General features: G+C 39.4%; 1 protein-coding gene across 4 annotated transcripts in view; it reads left to right on the top strand.

Moving 5' to 3' along the window:
* The first annotated feature begins 5,241 nt into the window (after positions 1 to 5,241).
* The window catches only part of sun2.L (Sad1 and UNC84 domain containing 2 L homeolog), a 31,624-nt gene continuing 16,073 nt past the window's right edge, over positions 5,242 to 20,792 (top strand). For 2 of the 4 annotated variants that reach the window (XM_018258821.2, XM_018258820.2), the window contains exons 1-7: positions 5,242 to 5,402; positions 5,679 to 5,919; positions 8,860 to 8,973; positions 13,251 to 13,408; positions 15,089 to 15,220; positions 15,971 to 16,069; positions 17,356 to 17,449. In XM_018258821.2, the coding sequence (XP_018114310.1) occupies positions 8,870 to 8,973; positions 13,251 to 13,408; positions 15,089 to 15,220; positions 15,971 to 16,069; positions 17,356 to 17,449 (587 nt within the window). In that variant the 5' untranslated portion in view covers positions 5,242 to 5,402; positions 5,679 to 5,919; positions 8,860 to 8,869. Of the gene's footprint in view, positions 5,592 to 5,678; positions 5,920 to 8,859; positions 8,974 to 13,250; positions 13,409 to 15,088; positions 15,221 to 15,970; positions 16,070 to 17,355; positions 17,450 to 20,792 lie in introns of all 4 variants that reach the window. The other 2 variants (XM_041590717.1, XM_041590716.1) reach the window with 2 other exon arrangements.

The following is a 20,792-nucleotide window of genomic DNA, read 5'->3' as shown; positions in this document are numbered from 1 at the left end:
CTTCTTGTATTAGTAGTGTCGGGTGGTTTGCACTAAAGACAATGAGAAGTGGCAATGGCAGTTTCAGGAGACCAAGATTGTTAGTGTAATAGGGCAAGGGTAGAGGTGGTGGTGTTGAAAAACAGGTTGAGAATTGATGTTAGGGCTAAGATAAGAAACCAAAAACACACAACCAAATATGGGAAAATGGTCCTTTACGGCACATGGCAATATTACTATGGCTATATATTATAAATTCAAAAATTGTACACGCACTCCTGCGGCCAACCGGTGAGGATAAAAACGAAGCTTTATTCCATTCTGTTAAAAATGTCAGACCTGGGGTTTTTACACCCAGGTCAACTCTCCAATTTGGTGAGCTATAGTTTAATTTTTTGTTAAACACAGTGTTGTGCTTCAGAATAAATTTAAAGGGATCCTGCCATCGGAAAACATGTTTTTTTCAAAACTCATAAGTTAATAGTGCTACTCCAGCAGAATTCTGCACTGAAATCCATTTCTCAAAAGAGCAAACATATTTTTTTATATTCAGTTTTGAAATCTGACATGGGGCTAGACATTTTGTCAATTTCCCAGCTGCCCCCAGTCATGTGACTTGTGCCTGCACTTTAGGAGAGAAATGCTTTCTGGCAGGCTGCTGTTTTTCCTTCTCAATGTAACTGAATGTGTCTCAGTGGGACATGGGTTTTAACTATTGAGTGTTGTTCTTAGATCTACCAGGCAGCTGTTGTCTTGTGTTAGGGAGCTGCTATCTGGTTACCTTCCCATTGTTCTTTTGTTTGGCTGCTGGGGGGGGGGGAAATGGGAGGGGGTGATATCACTCCAACTTGCAGTACAGCAGTAAAGAGTGATTGAAGTTTATCAGAGCACAAGTCACATGACCTGGGGCAGCTGGGAAATTGACAATATGTCTAGCCCCATGTCAGATTTCAAAATTGAATATAAAAAAATCTGTTTGCTCTTTTGAGAAATGGATTTCAGTGCAGAATTCTGCTGGAGCAGCACTATTAACTGATTCATTTTGAAAAAAATTTTTTTTCCCATGACAGTATCCATTTAACGGAAGTTAGAGGGATTAGAGCTGGCAAAATTTATTTTTGAAGTATATATTATAACCCTATAATATTCAATATCATCATGATATAGAAGGTTAGCTCCCAACTGTTCCTAGTTATACAGAACATTCTCCATCATTGACCTGTAAAGGGACGGGGTTAAGGTGACCATAGACGTAACAATTACAATCTTTCTTGGAAAAGATCTTTCCAAGAAAGATTGTTTGTTTCAATACACACGTGTAGAGCTGAATTGTCAGATATACAGGTAGAAACAATAGAATTCTACCTGTATCTGACGATTCAGCACTAACAATGGCCGATGTTCAGGTGCATTCATAGGCACCTGATCAAAATTTTCCGTCCAGCCCGATCAACGAGCCAACCGATATCCAAGTCTTCTGCCGATATCGGTCGGCTCTTTTTCCACCATACACGCACCGAATATCGTACGATATTATCTGTCTATGGCCACCTTAAAGCGTGGCTACTAGTGATGCATTATTACAGATTTTTTATTGCAAGGCATGGAAGCGAGCATGTTAACTGAAGGAGTTGTATTGTTCATGGCTTGCTGCACAATGAATAAGATGAAAAACAAGTTGTTCTGCATTTCCTCGCTTTTAGTTATCAGCCACCCATATTTTGTATAGAGGGTTTATTATAAAATATGAACAAATTTATGTTATGTAGTGTCTGTAAAAAAATACAGGGTACATATTGCTGTGGTGATATCTGCATTGCCTTGAGCCATTTTATTGAATGGCTTCAGTTTATACAATCATGTTAACTCCTCATATTGGAGAATATTGAAGATTTAGGGAGGTACACAATTGAAAAGAAAGAAAGATTTAGGGAGGCATACCTCCAGGGGTGTAACTACAGAGGAAGCAGACCCTGCGGCTGCAGGGGGGCCCAGGAGGTATAGGTGGCCCACAAGACCCTAATTACTGAGCAATTTCAACATATATTGGTAAAAATGTCAACCTCTGTGTATATTGGGGGGCCCTAAATTGAATTTGTTGTGGGGCCCAGTTACATGTAGTTACGCCACTGAATACATCCATATGCAATAAAAGGCACTAAGTTTGCCCAAGAGCAGTAACCCATAGCAACCTATAAGAGGTTTGCTTTTAAACAGGTGACCAGTAAATTCTACCTGCTGATTAGTCGCTATGGGTTACTACTTTGCACCTTTTATTACATTACCCCCTTAGTCTCCCCAAAAAGTGGCACTCCCATTCTCCAATGTAAAGTCCACTGTGGTCTCCCCAAACAGAAATTTCACCCTTCTTTCCTGGATCCCCTCATTTTCCAGTTCTTTCTTTAACCGGCTTTGTACTAGCAGCTTGCTACATTCTGTTTACAATTTAGAAACATTAGAACACTTTTTTTTTTTTAAGCTGTCGTGTTGTTCAAAAACAGGTGCAATTTTGTCTCTGTGACAATGCCATATACTGTAGTTGCTTTTGAGCCCCGCAGCCATGTGTGGATTCTTTTGGCAAACTTAACAGGTTCTCAAGGCAGATGTTAAAGGAGAACTAAAGCCTAACTAAAGAAGTAGCTAGAAATGTTGTACATTGTGTTTTGGGCTTCTGTACCAGCCCAAGGCAACGACAGCCCTTTAGCAGTAAAGATGACTCCAAAGATGCCCCAGTAGCTCCCCATCTTCTTTTCTGCTGATTCACTGCACATGCTCTGTGCTAATGTCACTTACTCAGCTTAGGGACCTACTCACAGTATACAGTACATATAGTATATAAATGTCACAATGTAAGGCTGATTAGTAATTAATACAGATAATTACTACATGGCAGGACAGAAACCAGTGCAACTAGCATCAGAATTTAATAATCGGCCCTGTAGCATCAGCTTATATTGCAGACCAACCTCATTTTCTGCTTAATAATTTGTGACGACCGCTTAGCTTCTCAACAGCTGCTCAGAGCCCACTGAGCATGTGAGTGTCACATCCAAGATGGTGACCCCCTGTGACAAGTTTGAAGTCCTGGATCATTGTTGCTATTGACAAGCTTAAACTTTAGGCTGGTGTTATAAGTTCAGAATATGGCATTTTTAGCCATATTACTTTTTAGAGTTTAGTTCTATTTTAAGGGATCTCTTGCACCCAATATCGCACAGTGCCAGGCCAAATCCATGCAGCAAATAAGGCAAGCCCCCGGCCAGTGAAGGCTCCTGTGTAGGGGTAAAGGCGAGCAGGAGTTGCTGTAGCGTAATGGTGACCAGTTATTACAGCTGGAATTAGGGTTAGGCAGAAGAGGCATGAACCTAGGGAGCAACAGTGGGGGGTTAGTAAGGGAGCAGGCCAAATTCATATTCTGTCTGCATTCCCCTAGATCTTGTCTTTGATTAAGTGTACCTGCAGGGACCCTGACATAAAGCCGTAGGTGAATGCAGGCAAAAAAGGGAAAGGTGCCCAGCGTCCACCCATCCTCCGTTGCACCAATAGGTACATTCCTCTTCTGCCTACCCCTAGTTCCAGTCCTGTTATTGCAATCTGCACTTGCTACAGGTGAGGGGTAAGTGCTTTATGTATGGGCTCTCTCCATGTCTGAGGAATATTGTTGGTTTGAGAGCCCCTCTCAATAGACTTTGATATTGATTAGAAAGACTTCTAAGTGGTGGTAACAACACCTATCTGGAAAGATGTTAGGCTTGGTAGAGGGGAGTGACACTGTTAAACACAGCAGAGGTAGTAGTGTTTATGGTACTGGCGGCACACAGATTAGTCACCCTCCATAAATCTCCTCTAGTCGACTAATTTTAAGGTGTGCTATAGCCCTAATACACCATGGCAACTGCAAGATACAAACAAAACATATAAATAAATAAATAAATATATATATATATATATATATATATATATATATATATATATATATATATATATATATATATATATATATATATATATATATATATATATAAAATATGTGTGTATATATATATATATATAATATGTATATGTGTGTGTATATATATATATATATATATATAGTCAAATACAAGAGGTCCTCTGCACTCAACCCATTATCAATATAGCTGGGAAGGGTGGGAGTTTTACTTTGAAAGCAGCTAGTAAGTTGCAGGTAAAACTTAGTCCCTTTGTAAAATGTATAATTAAGCAATTGAATTCTTAATGAATCAGATGAAAATTAAGCGTAGGACTGGCCAGATATGGGATGACTTTGACGTAGTTGGCCAGCTTAAATATATTGCAATATATGGACAAACAATCCCTGTTTTGTTTAAAGGGTAAGGCATTTTTCAGTAGCAGTATGCACAAAATGTCTCAATGTCTTAAATATATTGATAATGGGTTGAGTGCAGAGGACTCTTGTATTTGTCTATATGTATTTTGTGGTCACAGCCTCATTGCACCCCCGCCTAATGGTTTTAAAAATTAGTGGTGAGCACAACTTTCCCTTGTTTGTTATATATATATATATGATAATTCATTATTTTACTGCACACAAATCAGCATCTAATTGCCACATACAGAGCATCACGTGTTTTATTGGAGCCTTTCTGGCATCTTATATACATTTTGCCAGCTGGCAGAATAAGAACGACTGGAGCGAAGAGATGAAAGCAAGACATGAAGAATAACACATGGGAGAAGAATAACGCATCGGGAGAACAATGAGCAAGTTGCAGGCGCTAGATTTAGATGTTCTTTGTGGGAATGATATGGGTACAACAGGATCATGAGCAGGCAGAACACATTGTGCCAGTAGTGTAGAAGTAACAGAGAGACAAGAGGTGGCAGAATATACGAATGGCTTGGCAGACTGAGGGAGGGAGGGGGACTAACCAGGCAGAAAAATACCCAAACAAAGAAGGGAGGAGGGCGGGGGCAGCAGCAGCGTGAGGGATGAAACAAGCTACACTATTAAAACCCAGAGTAAATTGGAAACATTGGCAACAACAATATTAAAGTGATAGTGGAACAGCAGCAACTTTAGCTCCTGTAACAGCCCAGGCAGGCTATGCACTCTGGCACTGCAAGGGTTAATGCAACATTCAGCCAAGCACAGCCTTTTCCTGTAGAGACAGGGCCTAAAGTCTGCATGTCTCGCTTCTATTCAAACCCCCCAATCAGCTGCCTTCCTCTACCCTGACTGGCAGCTGGACAGGCCAATCACTAGAGGGCTTTGAATCTCATGCTGACAGCTGCATCCTAAGTTGACAGGCCAGTGTGTGTTTGTGTCACTGTCATCTGCAGCCGCACCAGGAGAGCACAGAGAACACGCTGCCAACATCACTCACCGCGCTTTTTCTCTTCCTCTTCTCACCGTGGGTTTCACGCTGTGTTTACTTTTTAATGTGAGTCCCAAAGCCTGCCAGCCTTCTGCATTGTTCCTATAACCCTTGCCTTGCTACTTAACATTGCTTCTTCATCTGCTTTGTCTTTACCACTGAAACCCACGGTCCTGAAGCCGCTCATTGCTCCCCCATTTTCACTTTCTACACCCAATTTTCACCTTTTATTTATTTATTTTTGTCACAATAGAGGTGAGTCTCATCCTCCCCTCACTATTTATTTTTAAGTTCTGGGGGAAAAAAATTCCTTCTAAATTGTGTTTTCTTTTTTCTTTATAGAACCTGCAAAAATTGTCCATGCACCCTCATCCTGTGCCTCCTCCCATTTGTCACGGCGGTTTATTTGCATACTAGCAATTTGTCTTCCTTTCAAACAATTTGATCTATTTCCTTTCTTCAGCCGGGGAGAAACTCTGAAGACTTTAATACATTAGGGATCGACGAACATTTGGTTAAGAAAACTGACACAGCAAGTCTGAGAAGGGAGACTCCTTCTATATATTATAATATTCAGAACCAGGTAAATATAACTGAATGGAGGGTGGGGTATTGCTGGTACCATAAGATGTTCATACTGTACAAATAAAATCCATATATACAACAAAAGCTCGGAGGAGTGTGGCTTGCAATCCTTTGTGGGTGCTTCAGATGAAGGCTTGTCTAAATGCAATGTAATGTTCCCTCCATTGTAACATGTATGTTTGTAAAATAGATATATAACCATGACAAAGAAGCAGTGTCTCAAAAACTGTAGAGGGAATGTTTCTTGACCCTGCCATTCTCTGCCTGGTGTGCCCCTAACAATAGGGATCTAGAGAGGGGTGTAGCGCTGTCTCCAAAGGCAAGCAATAGGCCCAAATAAGTAAAGGCTGATTTCTATATACATAAATCTTGTGCAGACTCAGGTCCCTGGACATAAAAACTTGCACGGCTTCTGGGACTCTCTGTATCTGTAAATGCAATTCCCCCACGTGCTGCCTATTACACGGGCAGATAAGACTTTTGGTGTTCCTGGTTTCTGTAAAACTTGCTGATAAAATAGCATGCAGTCTATGAGCACTTGAGCTTAGCTGGGTCCATACAAATCCTTAGGGGATTACAGTGAAATAAAGAGGGAACTGTGAATAAGTTAGAGTGAATATGGGTGCCTGGGACAAGAGTTACTTATATTTATTGGCTGCTGCTTGTTTCACTTAGCCCTTATTATGTACCTGTCATAATGCTGATATTCATATAAACAGTGGCTTTCTTAAATAATGTTCTGCCCATTGACAAAGGAATTTGTAATTAAATGCTGCATTCATTGCAATACCCTGTATGTAGTTTATTTGACTAGATGTGATACATGCAGAATACAGTATGTAGGCTTCATCTGCTTTTTGTTTTTCAAGATCACTGTTCAATTGTTATGGTAGGCACTAAGTATGGTGGTAAAGTGTAAACAGGTATGGGACCTGTTATCCAGAATGCTCGGGATCTGTGGATTTCAGGATAAGGGATCTTCCTGTAATTTGGATCTTCATTCCCTAAGTCTAGTAGAAAATCATGTAAACGTTAAATAAACCCAATAGGATGGTTTTGCCTCCAATATGGATTAATTATATCTTAGTTTGGCTCAAGTGCTGTTTAATTATTAGAGAGAAAAAGGAAATTGTTTTTAAATATAAGTCTATGAGAGGCGGTGGTTTCCATAATTCTGAGCTTTCTGGATAATGGGTTTCCGGATAACGGATGCCATTTCTGTATCATTAAATAGAATTAGTGAATGTTCCATGTAGCTGAGTACATTGACTATGCTGTGTTAGATTTTAAAGTCTTGCAACATGGTGGTTTCCATAATTCTGAGCTTTCTGTATAATGGGTTTCCGGATAACGGATGCCATTTCTGTATCATTAAATAGAATTAGTGAATGTTCCATGTAGCTGGGTACATTGACTATACTGTGTTAGATTTAAAAGTCTTGCAACATGGTGGTTTGCCACCAGTGGATTTAGACACTATAGGAATGCACATTATCGTTTTATTTTTGCCCTTGTGTGCTGTACTCTTTGTTCACTTGTTTTTGGTTATTGAATTTGTCTGTTTGAATGGGGAGGTTTTCAAGTCACCATTTCTGTTGAATTGTTTAACCTATGACTTGTCCCTTGTGGATGAAAAGCATTAGGCGTCTCTGATTTTAAAAGGATTGTTCACCTTTGAGTTAACTTTTAGTATGATGTAGAGAGGGATATTCTGAGACAATTTGCAATTGGTTTTCATTTTTTATTATTTGTTTTTTTTTTTGAGTTATTTAGCTTTTTATTCAGCAGTTCCCCAGGGAGAGCTGGACAATGAATAGGACAGGGCTTGAATAGAAAAATGATTAATAAAAAGTAGCAATAACAATAGGGGGCAGATTTACATATGGTCGAATATCAAGGGTTAATTAACCCTCGATATTCGACTGCCGAATGTAAATCCTTTGAATATTGAAGTCGAAGGATTTACCGCAATTAGATCGAACGAAAAATCGTTTGCTTGAACGATTAAATCCTTCCAATCGTTCGTTTCGAAGGATTTTAATCCATCGATCGAACGATTTTTCTTCGACCAAAAAATACTTAGAAAGCCTGGGGACCTTCCCATAGGCTAACATTGCACCTACGTAGGTTTTACGTGGCGAAGTAGGGGGTCAAAGTTTTTTTAAAGAGACAGTACTTCGACTATCGAATGGTTGAATATTCGAACGATTTTTAGTTTGAATCGTTTGATTCGAAGTCAAAGTCGTAGTCGATGGTCGAAGTAGCCAAAAAAAACATTCGAAATTCGAAGTTTTTTTTATTCTATTCCTTCACTCGAACTAAGTGAATGTGCCCCTAGATGTGTAGCCTTACAGAGCATTTGCTTTTTAGATGGGGTCAGCGACCCCCCCCCCCATTTGAAAGCTGGAAAGAGTCAGAAGAAAAAGGCAAATAATTCACAAACTATAAAAAAAAATGTAATCATGATGAACAATTGAAAATCAAAAGTTGCTTAGAATTAGCCATTCTATCACATACTAAAGGTTAACTTAAATGTGAACCACCCCTTTAATGATTTTAAGAAAAAACATGTGATTTTATCCTCTTCCCGTGTTTGAGTATTGAGCTGGCGAGTGTATGGATTCTGGCTCATTCAGTAGATTGCTGGGGTATCACTTTATAAAGTCCTGTATGAATTCTTTATTCCAGGATGCTGACTTGGGTAGCAACTAAAAGTTCATAAGTAGTGGGGAGTGCCCCCAGGCCCTAGAGCAAAATCTGGTGTAATTTTCCCTTTTCTTATTACTCCCAAACATCTGTTACTCCAGTGGGTACCAGTATATTAATCCTACTTCCTCTATTCAACCAGTGGAGAGTTTCCATGGACTGCAATATAATGAGTAGTATGCTATGAACTGTTGTGCTGAACACAGCTCCTTGTGATCACCTAATTCTATAGGCAGAAGAACATGTCTCGGCGGAGTAAACGACTTGGGACACTGGAACAAGAGGATGATCGGATCAGCACCAGCAGTATGGAGAGTCACTCCTTATACAAAGAAGGCCCTACAAGGTAAGGCTTTATTGGGAATCTCCACCCAAAATAGTTTTTACCTAATTATTAGTAACATGTATTTTTAGAGCACCAACATATTCCACAGCGCTGTACAATAAATTGGTTTATACAGGGAACATAGAGAATTACATACATATTGACCAGTAACCGATACAAAAGGCAAAGAGGACTCTGCCCAAAAGAACTTACAATTATAATTCTGATCAACATTCTGATATACATTCATAGAAATATATATATGGTTATTGTAAATGTATTTGCGTAGTAGCGTTTTCTGGTTGTGAATGTAGCATAAGCCAGTTCTTATTCGGGTCTGTTAATCAGCTGGTTTCTGCTTCATTGTCAATACCGGAAGTGCAGAGAATAGAAACAAACAAACGTTTGTTAGTTATATAGAGTGATTTGATTGATTCCACCATCTTTATGTAATATCTAATCACAGTTGTATATTGATGTGGAAATATATAATTAGATGAGGTACCCAGTGTTGCATGGGAAAATGATGTTAAATCTTTGTAATACAATCATTTTTTGTGATTTTGGGGTAGACAGATAGCAGACTGAGGCTCAGCACCATTGAAACCCCCTAGGTTCTTGCAGTGGTGTAACTAAACTGAACCACCCACAAAAAAATTCTGAGGGGGGCACAGTGCACACCTTCAGCCCCCTCTTTCACACCTACATTTTTGTGCCCCAATGCACCTTGCAACCTCATTATTTGTGCACCCTACAGCATTTGACACATAGATAGGTGGATGCAGGGCTGGATTTTCCCTGAGGGTGCTCAGAGGCCAGCATCCTCAGGTGCCCCACCCTCCTATAGGATTGCACGCATGCACATCCTTTCCATATAGGATCACTTAGTGCTCCAGAAACTACCTATGCAGCTGTGTGGCATGACGCCCCTTAATTTATACCGCCATTGGCCCGGGCCTTTGTGGCCTCCATGCAAATCTGGGCCTGGGTGGATGACGAGGAAGCACGTGCAATGAGTAACCATCATGTGGGTGGTCCATATGCATCTGTATTCATGCCCCATGCTGTGGGTACAAGCTGCATCAGACTTTATGCTTTCTGCCTGTGCAAGGTGGGTATTTTTACTTTCCTTGTGCAGGAGAGTGTTGTGCTCTGTGCCTCATGCCCTTGTTAAAGGTGCCACTGGCACAGTACAAGCTGCTCTGCGCATGGACCTCTTGCAAGTGCTGTGTGAATTGTACATGAATTATACAAATGCAAAATGGCATTAATACTTCTATAATACACAAAAGCCATGAATATCTTGTAAATGATATCCTTATAAACGGTGAGTTCTGATGTCACCAGTTATAAACGGTGAGTTCTGATGTCATTTCTGTCACATGATTCACTGAAACTTGTGTATTATAATAAATAAAGTACCCCCAGTTTCTAAAAATGAGGATATTAGAAGTTAACTCGGAGTTCCTTGGGCCTCGTGTTTTTATATGGTCATGAAACTCCTCAGTAACTTATAATATCCTTATATTTTACAAGAGGGGGTACTTTATTCACTATATACCTGGAGTGGTGTCTAATCTGCTGTCTGTGAGATACAAGCGTTGTGCTGCTCGCTTACTAATATCCTGTGGTGTGTGGAGAGGAAACTGCATTCACACAGGAAGTTGTGTTGTCTCTACTGACTAGCATGCTCCCCTGCACATACACGTTCCTCCCACATCAAAGCACCAGCAACTTATCTTACCAATTTAACAACAACCTTTGCCAGACCCTAAACTGGAGTTTCCACCAATAAATGCTTTTACCCCCAAATCTGAGAATCCTATCTAAACTGATGTGCGCTGTAATGTACATTGCAGAACTACTTCCTGACATTGCTCTCCCAAATAATCAGCATACAAATATTGAGATAAAGGACATTTTTTTTATCCAGAGCTGTCATAATCTCTCCTTGGAACACAAGCACTAATGATAATGATACACAGTCAATAATGTGTGTATATAGCATGAGTCACATGATACCATCCTGGTTTATGTTTCTAACTTCTTGGTAGAGTACCTAAACACAGATAATCTCTCTGCATAATGTCTACTACATATCTGTAAGACAAAACAGTAACAACAACGATAGGGGGTTGTTTATACAGAGCTCAGTATCACTAGTTAAACTAAGTCGGCTGATTAGAAGGAAGTTGGCAAGTGTGAAAGCAAAACAATTCTCTATTACTAAAATAACTTTCTTCTTAACAGCAAATCAGCCCTATTGGAACTCAGGGGTTTGTTGAGTGTGGCCATGGCACACAAATCCCCTTCACTTTTGGTGTTGCCTCCTTTAAAATGCAGGGCTTTGTGGTATTTTTTATTTCACCTCATTCTAAAATGTTACTGGTTCCTCCATTCATTCATTATACTCAGAATGTGCATTTATACACAAACTCTTCTAGTGTCCCGTCACTGTTTGCTAATGAAGCAGATGCCGCTTGTAGATGGATGTCTCCAATAAACACTGATGTGACATAGTCCAGATTTCAGATGTTTGGCTATGTGCTGTTCATGTATAGATTTCTGCTGGAAACCATAAGAACCACTGGGGTCGGCTGACAGTCCCTGGCCCCTGAACCCCTCCTCTCTTATAACTGTAGAGGAATGTTAGAGCTGGAAACTTTGCTGCCCTTCAGCATGTTTTAAATTAGTATGTTATTTAGGTTTCGCCAGAAAGGGAATTATCTTTAGCACCTACCAGCACAGAAAAAAAAGTGTTGATTAATACACAAGATATTAGGGGTTATTTTCAAGCAGAAGGCAGTGTGCAAAGTCCAAAAAAGGCTACAATAGGCCCCTGAATACAATACTGACCCTAACTCCCCTAACTTAGATTTTAATAAAATGACTCATATTATATTATAACAGTTGCTAGATACTTTAGGATAAACATTAGTTCTGTCCAACCTATGGCCTTCCAGCTGTTGTTGAATCAAAAAAATGTTTTCACATGTGGCCCCAACTTTTTTTGGAATGCCTGAAGACAAGGCCCCACAACTCGGACCCTGATATGCATTTTGACACCCACAATGATGTTCCCATTCACACAATCTTTCCTTCACCAGAACACACTCTCTTGAACATTAACACGACTCGCTTTTCATCAGTACTTTTAATGATTCACCATTACACATCCTCCTAACTCCAAATGTGACACACCCATGATGAGCAACACTACTCCCTTCCTATCCCTATACACTGCACTTCTGATCCACCAGTGCTTTCTAGCCCCTAGTCATCTACATGATTTAGAAAAGCAGGACAAAAGCTGTACTCTCATCATTATAGAATCCTCCTTCCTGTAAAGACGATGCAGTGGTAAGTAACATGCCTACCGGGACTGCCATCTTAACTCTGTACAGGCATCTTTTTCCACTTGCCAGCCTACCGACATACTTTCCTAACTCTTAAGAAGAATAGAACCACATTATCAGTTTATAGTTAACTCTAAATATGATATATAGATATAAGTAGTAGACTGTGGCCAGAGGTGCCCCGCATGACCCAGCATGACCCTATGTGATGTAGCTACTATCCGCTAGCAGCTAGTTCTATAAATGCAAGGTGCCAGTCTACCAGCAATCTCCATAGGCCAGTGCAATACATCAAGTCATAATATTTACCATGAAAATAGCAAGTATCAATAGGGAAACGCTTCCCTTGCAAATGCCCAAATGCCTCTCTTATCTGGCTTCTGCATAGCTGTGCCATTTGGGCACTTTAAAGACTTAGAAACAGTGCTTAAGCATGACATGAAATGTTCTAACCTGTCCCAGCCTTTTCATGCCTAATTTATATACCCCAGTATTTTCAGAGACTCAGACTCTTATTGATGCATGTGGATCTTGGCCTAGTGGAGCTTATAGTGCAAGTTATATGCCATAAGTACAGCCACACACAAGGCCAATGTCATCAGTAGCCATTTAAACTAGCAGCATCTTTTGTAGGAAATCAGAGTAGCCAAAGGAAACCCATATAAATGGGGCAGAACATGGGAAGTCAAGAGGAGAACATGCTAATAGTGAAAGCCTCCAGCACTACCATAATGACAAGAAAGCCTCCTAATGATTCTTAACATACATTACTGATCAGAAATTTTAAGACAGCTATTTATGTAGCTTTGTGTTTGGGGGGGGGGGTAGTATTTCATTTTTACAGCTAAACTTTGCTTTTCTTGCAGGAGACACACTCTTTGGAAATGGCTGTAAGAGCTTGTATAACCATAAAAATCATCTAACTGTGTGTGTCTGTTGCAGGAGCCTGAGGAGAAAAGTGACCACCCTAAAAAATGCACCGACCCCTCGCCAACCCACTCATCACGCGCACTACAGCGAGACAAGCACCTACATTACCAGAGACAAACTGGGACAGTCTTCAGAGCTACCAGAGACAGACTATGATGCCTCCTACTGGGGTGAGACAGGGAATTGAAGTCATTTTTCCATGTTAAAGGGGATGTTCACCTTTGAGTTATTTGGGGTTAATCTCGATTTTATCTCGATATTTTCTGCTACAAACTGATCAAATCTGCTTGGGCTTTTCGCCCGAAAACTCTGAAAACTTCAGGGTATTGCATGAAACCCAGCGCACATCAAAAACTTCTCCCATTGACTTATATGCAACCTCAACAGGTCTGAGATGCCGGATTTTCTGATTCTGACTTTTCCATCCTTCGTGATTTTTGCATTTGGCGTTTAGTAAATAACCCCTTTAGTATAACGCAGAGAGTGATTTTGTGCTATTTGAAATTGTTTTTCATTATTTGTGGTTCTCCAGTTTTCAGTTTCAGCAATCTGGTTACTGGGGTCCAAATTATCCTAGCAACCATGCATTGATTTGAATAAGAGACTGAAATATGAATAGGAGAGGCCTGAATAGAAATATGAGTAATAAAAAGTAGCAATAACAATACATTTGTAGCCTTACAGAGCGTTTGTTTTTATGTGGGGTCAATGACCCTCATTTGAAAGCTGGAAACGGCAAATAATTCAAAAACTATACAAAATAAATAATAAGGACCAGTTGAAGGCCATTCTATAACATACTAAAAGTTAACTTAAAGGTGAACCACCCCTTCAAGGTCTGCATTTACATTGTTGTTGTTGTTATTACTGTTTTCAACATTTGATACTCAATTTCGATTCCCTCACTCGTACCCTTTTATAGGAGATCCATATTCCCTGTGTTGTCTGGAGGTTATCAAGCAGCCGGTGACAGCTAGGAAGTGATATGTTGCACCTGGTTGCAAATGAGTGACAAGGCAGGTTCTTAGTGATCTTCCAGCTTGTAGGCAGGGCTGTCATCCTTTCTGCATTACAAGATTGTACAGACTGTATTCCCTGATCTTGCATGAATTGCATATAAAATATAAGTGCTCTTGGCTGGACTACCCAATGAGAGAGGTTCCTGTGCCAGAGTTACTATAATTTCTTTCTAACTGAAAGAAAAGGTGGCCATACACTGGCCGATAAAAGCTGCTGACAGACCGAATCGGCAGCTTATTGGCCCATGTATGGGGCCCCCCGACGGGCTTCCCCTATCGAGATCTGGCCAGATCTCGATCGGATGGGACTAAAAATCCTGTCGGATTGCGGGCGCATCTGTTTGTTGATGCGATCCGACCGCCCGTTACCATTTGTTAGGATCCGATCGTTGGGCCCTAGGGTCCACGAATGGATCAGCCCGATATTGCCCACCTCAAGGCATCGACATCGCCAAACGAGCGGATCTCTCCGTGTATGGCCACCTTAAGGTAATTAATTGAAAAGAAATACAAATGAAGACATACAGTATATATTAGAACTGGTATGCCTTTGATGTGGCTCTGTGCCACTTCCCTTAAGGACATCATACACAGAATACAATGGACATCCTAGAGTCTGTTTTAATAATGAAACAATCTCAATTTGTGGAATGAAATCTTTACTTTAGCACTTCAGAACAGAGAAATCATTCATCTCAGCAGAATGGAAAACATGTGAACCGGCAAATTATTGACTTGGGTTAATCTTTCACCATTTTTTAAAAAATCTGGCCTTTTTGAATGACTGCTAATGTGTATGTGAATTGAAATGGGTTTTGATATCATCACCAGGAGACAACTTAGTGAGCTCACGTGTTGGCTTGGAGAGGTCATACCAGAGCAAAAACAGTGTCAAGGAAACACAACCCTCTTACGACAAGTCTACGTCATCTTCTGGCTATTCCTCTGAGGAAGATAATACAGGTTTGGCGTTCCTCCTCCTAAGAGTTTTTATATGTGGCTGATACTGTATATACATTTTGCTTTGACGTCCTGTCCATATATTTTACAAATAGGACAATATACAAATATATAGAGGCTGCAATAAAATTACCTTGCACTGATGCACATGTTGCAACTATATATATATATATATATATATATATATATATATATATATATATATATATATATATATATATATATATATATATATATGAGGCAGCGGTGGAAGACGCAGATGGGCAGATGTACTTTACAGGCTCCAAATGCAGGGCTCCACCTGCACATTGCTCCATTGTGCAGTGGAATTTTGAACCTGAAAAGCTTGGCTCAAATATATATGACCACATCCCTCCTGCAACATGCCTTTTTGACTAGGGGTGATATAGTATGCAATGCTCCCAGTGCGTAATTCTGTGCCTGAATTATAAGATGCTAACTTTGCCGCAGGTTTCACAGGGTGTAATTAGACTAGAATTCCTGAGGGATTTTAGAGAATGGGGAACTTTGAGCATTTATTTGTGAGATCTCTGTTACTCAGTGGTAGTAATGTGTGTGTGGTCTATGTATAATTTATATATAATATAGGCATTGGAAAAGGGATGTAACTGCAGATCTGCACCATGTGAAGGAAAGCAACGGATGTGCCATTGCAGTGGTCTTTTGTTTTACGTAGATATATGTACTCTCTCTTACTTTCACTCCCACATTAAACTGTTGTGTTGTTTGCAGGCCGGCCTGGGTCCTGTGAAGATGGTACACGTGTTTCCCGCTGGAAAAGCATGGCCAAGAGTGTTGCAAAGCTGCCTGTGCTCCTGTTCTACTTCCCAGGTACGCCATATAAGAAGAGGCAATCTAATACTCTCCCCAGGAAACAGAATTTATCCCTAAATATTTAATATGAGCATACAAGTTTATTTATAATGGTTTGGTTTTATTCTGGGTGTAATGGCTGTAGTTTAGCAACAGTTGACGATATACCTTATTTATGTCAATTGCTGTTTAACCTTGGGAGCTAAGCGTCGCCCTGAGATTATGAAAACATATCAAAACAACAGTTGTTGCAGTCCGTTGGTATTATTACACACCAAACAGTATTATAAAAAAAAAGGCAGTGGAGTGCAAACCACATGATTCATTTGTAGTATTTTCAAAATAATTACCTGTATTCTTGTGCTTATACTGGGCTTTCTGCATAGCAGCTCTCCCTCAAAACTGCTGTACTGCTCCAGGGGTTAATTGAATATCCAGACATATATATCTATCTGCATACTGCTATCTCTGCCCCTTTGGCTGTGACAGTGGCTGCTTCCCTCCAGCTCAGTACAGCTAGTAATGGGGTTGTTCACTTTTAAGTCAACTTTTAATATATAATAGAATTGCTAATTCTAAGCAACTTTTCATTATTTATTTTTTATATAGTTTTTTAATTTTTTTGCCCTTTTCTTCTGACTCTTTCCATCTTTCAAATGGAGGTCACTGACCCCATGTAGAAACAAATGCACTGTAAGGCTACAAATGTATAGTTATTGCTAATTTTTATTACCTATCTTTCTATTCAGGCCCTCTCTTATTCATATTCCAGTCTTTTATTCAAATCAGTGCATGGTTGCTTTGGGTTAGGTGGACCCTAGCAACCGGATTGCTGAAATTGCAAACTGGAGAACTGCTGAATAAAAAGCAAAATAACTAAAAAACAAACAAAAATAATTGTCTCACAACTTCACTCTCTATATCATACTAAAAGTTTATTTAAAGGTGAACAACCCCTTTAAAAGGCTCCCGTGAGTATCATGTGTTCAGCATTGATCCAGTGTTTGGTCCGATTGTTGTTTTGAAGTCAGGAAGGGACTTTTCAAAGTGTTTTGTTCACCTTACTCTGGATACAGTATTTACTAGCATTACATCTAAATCAACTGGACTTTCTGAGTTTGGATCAACCAGAAGCTTAATAGGAATTATATGTGTAAATGTTTGTACTTAAGGAACATTTTTTTTAGTTTATGTCCTTCATGAATATCCTCACATTTGTCTATGTTCCTCATAATTTATCTGTTTTCTGCCACTTTGTTGTCATCTTTCATTCACTCATTCTCTTTCTCTTCTTCATGGCACAGGGCACGTGTTTAGTCTCCTGTACTGGTGGCTTGGTACCACGTGGTACCGTCTTACCACCTCCGCTTCACTCCTTGATGTCTTTATCTTAACCAGGTCAGTGATCATGGCATAAATGTATAAATGCTTAACAGTAAAATGAACATATATATATATATATGTATATATATATATATATATATATATATATATATATATATATATATATATATGGAAAAATTCCTCTGCACTCAACCCATTATCAATATATTTAAGACAGAGACATTTTGTGCATACTGCTACTGAAAAATGCCTTACCCTTTAAACAAAACAGGGATTGTTTGTCCATATATTGCAATATATTTAAGCTGGCCAACTACGTCAAAGTCATCCCATATCTGGCCAGTCCTACGCTTAATTTTCATCTGATTCATTAAGAATTCTATTGCTTCATTATACATTTTACAAACTTACTTGCTGCTTTCAAAGTAAAACACCCAAACTTGGCTGCCCTTTTATTAGACACCAGTGGGATCACCTGACTATAGCTGGGAAGGGTGGGAGCTACTTCCCAGCTATAGTCAGGTGATCCCACTGGCCTTTTATGGCCTTAGATTTGTAATCTCTACTGGTGCAGGAATGAATGATGTATAATCTGATTATAATACACAAAAGACATGAATATCCTGTAAATTATATCCTTATAAATGGTGAGTTCTGATGTCATCAGTTATAAACGGTGAGTTCTGATGTCATTTCTGTCACATGACTCACTGAAATGTGTGTATTATAATAAATAAAGTACCCCCTGTTGCAAAATATGAGGATATTAGAAGTTACCTCGGAGTTCCATGACCTGTATAAAAACACTCGGCCTTCGGCCTCGTGTTTTTATATGGTCATAAAACTCCTCGGTAACTTATAATATCCTTATATTTTAGAAGAGGGTGTACTTTATTCACTATATCATCCTTATTCTGCTGAAGATATTTACACAGAAAGATAGTGTAGTATAAATAATTGATCTTGCAGCAATAAAGAATATGGAAAGGAAAAAATAGAAGAAGGGAAGAAGGGAAAATTTAGGGGAAATATGTGGGCTTTTATTCAGTTTGAATAATTTCTCTGGGGAGGGGCGAATTTTTGTTGGTTCTATATGGGGTGGGAATCATGTTCATAGGGGCACATTAAACATTCAGTGTTTTTCTCCTAGGAAGGGAGAGGCAAATGTCATTTGTTTTTGGAAGCCTAGATAAGCAGAATTTTTCCAGTGCTCTCTACTGTGTCTCAAACTAATTGTTACACATTGATACGGAGTGAAAGTTGTCACAAGAGTATGACAGGCTCGATCAAGTATCTGTTATAATTGTAAGAAGTTGGAGGGACAGGGAAGGAATATGAACAAAGTGTATCCTCAGTATCCTGATTCCTCCTGTATGTCCCTAATCAGGATTTACCTCTATTCTTAATTGGGTTAATAAATAATTTTTTCTCTTTTTAACCAAGTTTATTCAAAGTTAAGTTTCAACTTGGTTGAGCTCTTAAACTTACCACAAGAGGCTTTTTTTCCACCCCTGGTTACTTGTACGGCACTCTCCATTTATTTCTATGGGATTTTAAAAGACATATTTACCAAAGGATAAATACTCTTTTAAAAATCCCATTGAAATGAATGGAGAGTGGCAGAATTTCAATCTAGAGGACTGTGGCGAATTCTAACTTCACTCTATGATAAATATACCCCTATAGACTGAACAATCAAAGAGATTGTGTATTCCTCAAGAAATATGAAATTATGGCCAACCAGTATTCTGTACAATTACACAACCATCCAATTCTTGATGTACACAAAGAGTTCTTTCCATTGGCGTCTGTTGTACAAGCCTTCCACATTGGGTTTAGTAGGAGTGTGTTGCTGGGTATGTGTTCATGTGACAGATATCATATTTGATATCAAAAGAATCACAAAGTTATGAGGAATCACAATATTACATGTACTGTATATCACAACACCGGACACGGATAAGTAGCTATCACTATTATTATAAATCAGGACAGAGGTCAGTTTAGCTGACAAGTCGTAATTTTATGTCTTTTGATATTATTCCACAGTTTGGTTACCTGTAACATATATATGCGCTGCACACTTTTTTGAGATATTAAATATAAAATTTGTCTGAAGGTTTGCCTTGGGACTCTTACACACGGGTGGTTTTTCCTGAGCAGGAGTAGACGCACTCAATTATTGTGAAGGGGGCCGTACTCACACAGACGCATGTATGCACCAAACGCAGGTAAAATGCAACATGCTGTGTCCCACCTGCGTTTGTCGCTACATGCATCTGTGTGAGTACAGCCCCCTTCACAATAATTCAGAGCGTCTACTCCTGCGCTCCCCTGCGACTGAACGTAAGAAAGCCCAACGCAGGGGAGCACAGGAAAAAACGCCCATGTGTAAGAGCCCTTAAGCTGTTAGGTCATTGTGTATGTGTGTAACTACAGCTAACCTGTTTGTGAGTTTGTGCATAGCAACTAGTATTTGAATGCTAATTAACCACCATCTGTTAGCAGAAAGTATGTGTGCTTACAGTAGTTAACCTGTGTGTGCTAGTAGTTAACTGACTGGTGTAGAGCAGGGGTGCAGTGAGAGTGTACATGACACAGAAACACAGAAAATCCCTGCATAGACTTGCAGCGATACACAATGAATTATGTTGCAGAACTTAATATTTGTACTGAATATCTACAATATTCCACTACATTCATTGCTTGTGTTTTTCTTCCAAAGCATTGCCATTTCTATGCTGCTGCCACTGATGTATATTTTATTTTGATTTGATTTTTCAGTGAAGGAACTGTGAAAAAGATTGGCAGTTTCTGACAATTTTCTTTTGTTTTGCAATTTTAACTTTGCTGTGATTATGTCCTGGCCTGAATAGTAATGAGCCCTGCAGCATGTGGGTTTTACATGGTGTCTGTGGGAGTGAGGTTACAAATCCTGCTTTAAAATGAGCATACTGCTTGTATTCTGCTTGTATTCTGCTTGTATTCTGCTTCACTGAATGCAGGAGACAGTCCATGCAACATAAACCTGACCTGAATAGTAATGGGCCCTGCAGCATGTGGGTTTTATTATTGTGTTCCACAGGGATGAAGTTACAAATCCTGCTTTGAGACAAGCATACACTGCTTTCATTCTGTTGCATCGATACGCAGGTGGTCACATGGTAAAACCACACTACAGTGTTGCTAAATGCTCCACATTGCTTCACTTCCTGTGTTATTGTCAGTATTTCCTGTTATGTAAATAAAGAGGTATCTGTGTGGTTCTGTATAGAGTCAGTGTATAGAAAATCATTATTTTAAAAAGGCAGAATGAAAAAAAACTATTTCAGAGTCACGAGTGGACTTTCTTATACACAAAGGTCAGCTCTGTATAACCAAGGGCTGCTCTTGTACA

This window comes from Xenopus laevis, chromosome 4L (assembly GCF_017654675.1).
Source record: "Xenopus laevis strain J_2021 chromosome 4L, Xenopus_laevis_v10.1, whole genome shotgun sequence".
In the NCBI taxonomy this organism is placed as follows: Eukaryota; Metazoa; Chordata; class Amphibia; order Anura; family Pipidae; genus Xenopus; species Xenopus laevis.
The sequence above is the reverse complement of the archived record's forward strand: the minus strand, read 5'-3'. Positions and strand labels throughout refer to the sequence as shown.